The sequence below is a fragment of the Onychomys torridus genome, chromosome 7 (genome assembly GCF_903995425.1).
Source record: "Onychomys torridus chromosome 7, mOncTor1.1, whole genome shotgun sequence".
Taxonomy (NCBI): Eukaryota; Metazoa; Chordata; class Mammalia; order Rodentia; family Cricetidae; genus Onychomys; species Onychomys torridus.
The window spans coordinates 48,299,592-48,308,442 of record NC_050449.1 but is presented as its reverse complement, the minus strand read 5'-3'; the positions used below and the strand labels follow the sequence as shown (position 1 = coordinate 48,308,442).

The 8,851-nt window shown below is 39.5% G+C and overlaps 1 protein-coding gene across 2 annotated transcripts in view; it reads right to left on the bottom strand.

Moving 5' to 3' along the window:
- Positions 1–3,926: 3,926 nt before the first annotated feature.
- The window catches only part of Ireb2 (iron responsive element binding protein 2), a 44,377-nt gene continuing 39,452 nt past the window's right edge, over positions 3,927–8,851 (bottom strand). For both annotated transcript variants that reach the window (XM_036191857.1, XM_036191858.1), the window contains 3 exons: positions 8,714–8,836; positions 7,452–7,637; positions 3,927–6,805 (listed from right to left, as the gene is read on the bottom strand). In XM_036191857.1, the coding sequence (XP_036047750.1) occupies positions 6,695–6,805; positions 7,452–7,637; positions 8,714–8,836 (420 nt within the window). In that variant the 3' untranslated portion in view covers positions 3,927–6,694. The remainder of the gene's footprint in view (positions 6,806–7,451; positions 7,638–8,713; positions 8,837–8,851) is intronic.

Genomic DNA, 8,851 nt, shown 5'->3' with positions numbered 1-8,851 from the left:
CCCCGGCTTCTGATTGGCTGTCAGGCTCGGCTCTCCAGTCAGGGTTCAGAGCTCTTGTTTCTGATTGGCCCTGGAGTAACCACTTAGAAGGTTTTGGGCCCCTGAGCGGCAACTGTCAATTCTGTCTAGGTCGGCTTAATCCAGGCAGCGACTTGAATGGAGCGTGTCTGTCAGGAAGCTGCCTCCTGAGAGCTCGTATCTTGGCTTTCTTCCTTCACTCCTTCCCGATCTTTCTGGAAGCGCGTATCCTGGAGGCCATCTTTCATAGGGCGTGGCCAGAGCTGCATTCTCCCCAGAAGGGAATCCTCGACCCGAAACTGCAAGGGTCGGTCCCCCTCTGTGAGGGACGAGGCTCGCTGTCTGGGTACTGGCATATTCCAACCCGAAACGACTGTATAAAGAGGCCTACACTGTCTGTGCTGGCGGGAAAACTGAAGTCTAAGTGCACGGAGCAATCAGACCGCAGTTACCAACTCCCAGTTGAGGACCTCGGCCACAGCACCCGTTTTCAAGCGAGGTAACCGTCCAGCAGAGGGAGAGAGAAGGCAGCACGAACCGGGCTGTCAGCACCACAGCTCAGATCAGGGGTGACGAACGACTCTTTTACACCGAGGTACAGAGCTGGCAATTGGGCTAGAATCCCTGTTTAGGTAGGGTAGGCAGTTCAGGCAACAGCAAAGTGCTCAAGAGCTTGCTAGGGATTTGGGGACAAGAAGTTAGTTTAACGACCTTAATTATCCTTTCTGGTAACTGGTCTTTGCTTTATTCCTTTGAGGGAGGGTCTTTCACTCGGAGTCATTCTTTTTTGTTAGGCTGGCAGTCAGAACACTCCGGTGGTCGTTTCGCCACTCCCTGACCCACTAGCGGTGCAGAATGCACAGTAATGGCTGGCTTTTTATATGGGTTCTGGGGATCCGAACTCAGGTCTTCATGCTTGGGCAGCAAGCACTCCTACCCACTGAGCCATTTCCTCGGACCTCCTGGGACATTCTTCAGAAATGGAACCCTGTTATAGTAATGGGTGTGTAATCCTAGCACTTGAGCGGTAGAGGCAGGATTCTGGTTCAAGGCGGCCAGGGTGGGCTACATAAGGAAACTGTTGTCAAAGAGAAAAAAAGGCTTTCTGTAACTTGCTATGTTTACTTTAAGTAGATATTTCCCCATTTTCAGGGTATCTTTATACACAAACATTTTGTACATCTTAAGATTTTGGTTGAGACAATCTCTTGTAGCCCAGGCTGGATTCCTGTTGCCACCTCCAAGTGCTGAGATAATAGGTTTGCACCACCTTGCCCAGCTTTTGTGTACTTCAAATTGTCCTTAGGATGGACTGTTCAGTCTTTTACGATTCCTAATGTTTGATGCCAAACCATTTTTCCCAACATTGGAGATTTTATAAATAAATGTGTGTGTGTGTGTGTGCGTGTGTGTGTGCGTGTGTATTTCTCAAACACACATACACACACCCCTCCAATGAAAAACAAAAACAATTTGCAGAGATTATACGACTTCGTATTGTATGACTCAGTGTCAGGGTTCAGTGTTTAGAATATATGCTTTGGGTTCAACCTCAACAGAAAATGTGTTCTAGAAAACATAATCTTGTAATTTAAAAAATATATTAAATTTTAATCCCAGCACTTGGGGGGTGGGGGCTGAGGCCATTCTGGTCTACAAAGCAAGTTCCAGGACGAGTGCTGTTACACAGAGAAACTCTGTCTAGAAAAACCAATGTGTGTAACTTTGTGGAGTCAGTTCCTTCCTTCACCTTTACATGGCTCTGGAGATAGAACTTGTGTGACCAGGATTGTCCAGCAAGCACCTTTTACCCACTGAGCCATCTCAATGGCTCGATCTTGCAGTCTCATATTTCCTTTACATACTGGATGTTCAAAGTTTAGTGCCAATACATAGATACATAAAATTCAATGGTCATATGAACAGACTGAGGATTACATATACATCTGCTTTTGCAATAGAGGATTCATTTTTCAGGTACTAATATGCTACTGATGGGACATGTTCTGAGAAATGCAACCTTAGGCAATCTCATTGTGCAAATGTCAATGCAATCACACAAACTAAAATGGCTACTGGGTGCCATCTTAGGAACTAGCTACAAGTGGCCTATCATTAACAGAAAGGTTATGTGGCCCAAACATATCCTAAACACAAGTGTCTAGTCTAGCAGTTGTAAGACTTATCCAAATAATTCTCACCAAAACAGCAAGACTAAGCCAGGCGGTGGTGGCACACACCTTTAATCCCAGCACTCGGGAGGCAGAACCAGGTGGATCTCTGTGAGTTCGAGGCCAGCCTGGGCTACCAAGTGAGTTCCAGGAAAAGCGCAAAGCTATAGAGAAAACCTATCTTGAAAAACAAAAAACAAGAAAACGAACAAAAACAAAACAAAAACAAAAAAGCCCTAGCAAGACTAGCAGTAATTTGTAATTAGGAGGCAAAACTGGTATCAAGCGATAAATGCACCAAGGCTGCTGTTTCCATGAAGTCTGGATATCAAACTATCAGGGTGTGTTTATGTTGGTACTGGTACTTGCTTTTGTGATACTACCCTAGAATCTGAAATTGTGACTTTAGTCTTTGGATGTCAAATTTTTGTTTTGAAGACTATGTATAGTGTTCTGTCTACATGTATCCCTGCAGGCCAGAAGAGGGCACCAGATCTTATTATAGATGGTTGTGAGCCAGCATGTGGTTGCTGGGAACTGAACTCAGGACCTCTGGAAGAGCAGTCAGTGCTTGCCACCTATAAGCCATCTCTCCAGCCCTGGATGTCAAATTTTAATAAGCTTTAATCACTTAGGTTGCTACTAACAGTAGTAGGAGGGGCTTTTGGAGTGGGCAACATAGGGATTTGAATCCAAGGCTTTGATCCTGCTAGGCAAGTGACCTACCACTGCCCTAAACCATAGTCCCCAGAATATCCTTTCCAAATCAGGGGAAGCTGATCATATTTCCAAAACCTTGTTTTAGGGGAGAGGGCTGTGGCCCTAGTTCCCAGCTGTGCATGACTTGCTTTGCAAAAACATCAATAAAATTGCATAAGACAGAGTGAGTGACACCATTAGCAGGACCTACAGTGTGAAGGTTCCAGACCATACACCACCACTGTCCTACAGCAAGGCCATCTTCTGTCATACACAATTCTTATCAATGAGCTGTCCAATTCTGTCCTAAATGTTATCAATTACCGTAACAAAGATCTGTGGTATGAGGAAACATGCAATGCCATTTCTAGTAGGTTCAATTTACACAGTAAATATGTACTTAAATTAGTTACAATGAGGAACAGACAGATTAGGGAGGAAGAGAATCAGTGAATGTCAGCTATGAATAGGAGACTTCAACTAGACAAAATTTTTGAGACCAGGTGTTTACCACAGTAGCCTTAGCTTCAGCCCAGGTCGGCCTTCAACTCAACCAACGCTCCTGCTTCAGCCTCCTAAGCACCGAAATTACAAGCATGCAACACCAAGCTTGGTGAAATAGTTTTTAAACATCTAAACTTTTAATGTCAGAACTGCCTGGAAGAATAGATACGTCTCCATCACTTGACTGTTAAGTTGCCTGACTTGTACAAAAGACCATGGTTTAGGACAGATTAGTCTTTCGTGGCAAACTGATTCTATAACTTGACTACAGGTGGAACACTCCCTGAATTAAATTCATTTACTGTTTCAGTGGGCCCTAACAGGACTTCGGACTCTCATTCTCCTAAGTCTTAGCATAGAAAGGAACTCCGTGATATAGCGGTGAGATTAACTGGTTCACATGTTGGATGTTATGTTGGGAATTAAGTCTGAACATTTTACAATATTTTAATGAAAAATTTCTGGATAGCATTTCATTTCTTAAGTCATGGTGTTTTATTCTGAGTCACTACAAAATACAACATGAGTCAAATGTGATAATACAATTTTCTTTATTAAAAATAATTTACAGCATCAATAACATATACACAATTTCATTAACTGAACTTTACCTCCAATATATTTCTATACAATACTTAACATTATTGAACTTAAAACTGTTATGCTATTTTGTTGGCTTTAAATAACAATGATTTGTAGTTACTGAGGAGATATATATGGTTTTATAGCCACATATTTTGCATAAAATTGATAAAAACAACAAAACAAAACAAAACAAAACAGACCACATCAGCACAGTCACAGTCCCTCTTGAAGGGGAAAAAAATCCTATTGAAAAAAGTCAAAGTCCAATTCCTTTCCCTGTTTTGTCCCCCAAATCAAATATAGTATCATTATCCAGTATCTTAGTATCTTCTCCCTAGACTCAAAGGCAAAAGGGAAGGTGGTTTTCAACCCCTGAAAGTATTGTAAATTTTTTCATCCTTTCACTTACCACCAAGAAGGGGAATGCACATTACATTGTTATCACACGCAAATAACTGACTCTGGCTGAGTGAGCTCTTGGCTTTACAGCTTTTAGTTCAACACCAGCGAAAATCCAAACAGTCTGGTGAAGAGGTGCTGCTGCCTCTCACCCAAATGCTAATACAGAGACAGAGGCACCTGCTGGAAGCCTTTCCTTCCCTTCATTTGTGTGAGCAGCACAACTAAGGCACACAACAGCATGGAACACGATGGTCTTGAGACTACAATGCTGCTGTTGGGAACTGCGCGACGTTCACAATACTGATTTGCTTTTTTTGTGTTCTTCTCCCAAATATTAGTAATTTTTAGAAAGTAACACAAAAATACTAAAAATAGTCAATAAAGGAAGTAACACATTAAAAACAGGCATCACATTTTTGCATCATTTGGCTGGAGGCAGAATTACAAAATATACGCATTAAGACATGCGCTTAATTACCCTCCCCAATTAAGATCGTGCTTATCAAGTTCACTGTTTCTAAGCAAGAGATTAAGAGAACCTTGATTTCATTCCTGAAATACAATTTTTATACCACACTCGGTGGACTGGAAATGTAAATGTTTGATTCATAGCTATGTTTATCATCTCAGACATTTTATGTCCACACCTTTAACTCAGACTACTGACAAGAGTATACCTTCAAAGTAAGACATTTCTCCCCATATATACATCCTGAATTACCATTTTTTCAAAGCATGTACCAATATTTTAATACTCAACTTTTAAGTTCTTCATTCCTAACTCAGGTTTCCACACAGATTAACACACATGCACAGACAAACACATGGCTTCTACCAGAACACAATATGATTTCAACGTAACAAAGAAAACACTTATAAAGAGACTTTGTTTTGTTAAACTCTAGTCCAACTAAGTATATATTTGAAAAATATTTCAACAGACTGTATGACTAATTATATGCAAAGTCCTCAGTGCTCTTCACCCACTGGTTTAGGAGTTCCTGAATTTTAGCATAAAACAAGTACGTTTTGTTTTGTGCTATGCACAAAAACAGATCAGATGAAGATAACATTTTAAAAAAATCATTACACCTAACATTTTGCTGTTTAATTTCTTAATTGAAAAGAGGTATAGGACCTTCTAAAACTAATTTCCAACCCTTTTAAAAAGGATTTAAAACATACACAAAGCATGTGATGTGGTGTAAGATATAAATGCAACTAGGAACACATGACATGCAGACTGCAGTGGCTGCCAAGGGTCTTATCTTTATGATCAGTTTTGATTAAAAACAAACAAACCATAACGAAATGAACAGAGTGATGTATCCCAAGTAAAATAAAGACTCAAATAGCAGTAAGTCAACTTAAAGGACTATAAAAAAGTAACATTAAAAGTAACACTTAGGGGTGCATATCCATGTAATTTTGGGTAGATAATTTAGAAGTCTAGAGGAAACCTAGAATTTGACTCAAGTTGTTTTCAGCACTCATAAAAGGAATGTGGAACGTCAGCTGGTGATACCTAGTTGAAGTTACAAAATCTAGTCCCAATTAATACACCAGCATTTGAGCTTGCCAGAGTGTCACAGTGGCAAATCATTGAAAAATTTTACAGGGCTGTATCATAGGAAATATACCTTTACTAATTCATGGTACCATACAATCATCTGTATTTTGCAGTTATTTATCTTCAGAAATGGAGTAAACTTTGGCTAGACTGGTCAGAGGGACTGTAATCTGGGGCAGGTTCAATTCCTCAGATATCCCGAGACTAAGGGGAAACCTAACTGACACTACAAATTGGGAATGGCAACTGTGTCCAACTCAACTCTGGAAAGGAAGACACTTAAAAATTCATTTATAAATCGGGTAGCCATTTCCACAATTTTATGGTTTAATCTGGATTCTTGTATTTCAACTTGCTATTCTTAAACCAACAAACAGTAGTCCAATTTTATAGGGCAAAACAAAACAAACAAGCTTCAGAAAGGCTACTCATATGAATCTTCAACACAAGTTCAAATTCTGTCTTTATTTACAAAATGTTCTGATAAAATATAACCCCTATACTTACAGGTCTCTTCAACAACACACTTCACACGTTGATTTTAGCAATGTTAATAGCACCATTCGTATATTATTTAAAATCAAGACTTCATTTCAGTCACAACATTGATTCATAATCATTTACATCCATGGATGAGATAAACAAGTGTACTGGAATTATCTGCAGCTCCATGGCAAAGGTTCCTGGGTCCAGCACAAAAGGCTTTGCCGTTACCAGTCATGAAAGATACCATGGTGAGTAGATACTATGAGAATTTTCGAGCCACAAAGTTTAATAAGCCTCCATGTTTGAACAAAGTTATCTCCACATCATTTTCAAATGATGCAACCACGCTGAATTCTTTTCCAGTGCTTGTCTTTAAACAAACAAAAAGATGTATGAGTGTCAGAGCTTCAAAGTGTTACTTGATTAAGAACATTTGTATTCACATCCACTAACTACCTGATTTGTTGCCTTATTTTCCTAGTTCTAATTTCCTACATTTTGATTGCCTAAAACCCTTCCACTATTTAAAAACATAAGACTCCTCCCAATGAGCTAAGTAGAAAAACGGGTATTTTGATTTCTAATTCTAAATGACAACTATCAGACTCTGCACATCTACTGACTTAGATTTTGCTTCTCTTATAGAAGTCCTCACTCACCATTATACTTACTACACGGTAAGCGTCCATTACACACAGTGTCACTGTTCTTTCCTTTCCTCCTCAGAGTCTTACCTAACCTAAAGGCTGAGCTTTCGTTCTCTTTGGAATGGATTACTGCCTGGGTCCAATGTAGATCAAAACAGAAAGAGCTGATTAAACTGAGCCTCAATTCTCCACCAGTTCCTTCCACTTTTCCTCACACAAGGTGAGCTCCATTAATAACACAGGAACAGGAAAGAGCCACAGCTTACACGCACTGACAGCAGCACACAATTAGACACAATCCTTACTTAACTTACAAACACCACTTGAGTACAGAGTACACAATTATGTATTCTGGAATCTTGGAGATACCTTCATATTTAATGTAATTCCAGGAGAGAGTTCTTCAGGAAATGATAAAGAAAATGCTTCTCTACCAGAGAGGCCCAAGGAGTCTGCATTTTCTCCTGGGAGGAACTCAAGCGGAGCTATGCCAATTCCAATCAAATGATCTTTGTGTATTTTTTCATAACTTTCAGCCAAAACAGCCTTTACACCCTGTAACAAATATGCATTTTATTTGTCATCATTATAATTATAATTTTTGAGACAGATCTTGGTTTGTAGCCTAAACTGGCTTTGCAGCCTACACTGGCTTCAAATTCATGGCAATCTTCCTGCTTTCTGCCCTGGGGTGCTGAGTTTGCAAGGTGTACCATCATATCTGCTTTATAGTGACTATTTTAAAGGAAAAAATATCTTTGGGCTTTGTATAGTTGTTTTTGATGGACTATACCATTACTGAGATTGGAGTTGTATAAGGTATCTATAGAAACCTTTTATAAATTGTTCTTTAAAAAAAAAAAAGAGGAGGAGGACCCTTTGTGGATTGTGATGGCACAATCCTTCAATCCTAGAAGCATGAAGGTAGATCTCTGAGTTTAAGACTAGCATGGTCTACAGAGAGAGAGCTCCAGTACAGCCAAGGCCACAGAGAGAAACCTTGTCTCAAAAAACAAACAAAAATCAAAACACAAAACAAAACTTCTTTCGTTGTTTTGACCACCAACAGAGCTCCAGGGTTAATACCCTGACTCAAAGTAGAGCTCTGGGGTAATTCGGAGAAGTAGAGGGAGGTAATCTCTGAGTTCTAGGCCAGCCAGAGCTACACAGAAAGACTCTGTCTTAAGAACAGTAACAATAAAAAGGAAAGGTAACTGATTTGGCAGATGAACTGAAATTAAGACAGTCCTATCAGCATTAAGGTCGGAGTCAATCTGCAAACTGAACTCGGGAGTTTTGAGATTTTGAAGTGTGAGGTCCTGGGAACACTGGAGAACTAAAATAAGCAGTAAGACCTCTCGCTCTAGTCCTACTATGAGCAAATGTCTATTTTCTAGAGAAAATGCGCTAGAGCAGTGGGGTTGAATGACCCTTTTATAGGAGTCTCATATCACATAATAGCAAAATAAAAATAGAAATATATCACCTAAGACCATTGGGAAAAAAAATGTAAGATCCAAATAAGCATACAAAAAATTTAAATAAACCAAATAAATGTTAAAAAGATGTTACTGAGAAAAGGAGTATTAAAATTCTTTAAATTTAAGAATATAAAATTTAAAAATCAGTACCAGCAAATAGGGTCCTTTGGCAGCCCAGTCTCTTGAATTTCCTGAACCATATTTTTTCCCTGCTAAAATTATCAGTGGGATACCTTCTTTCTGGTACAGTTCTGCAGCTTCAAATACATCGAGCTGTAGATGAAAACA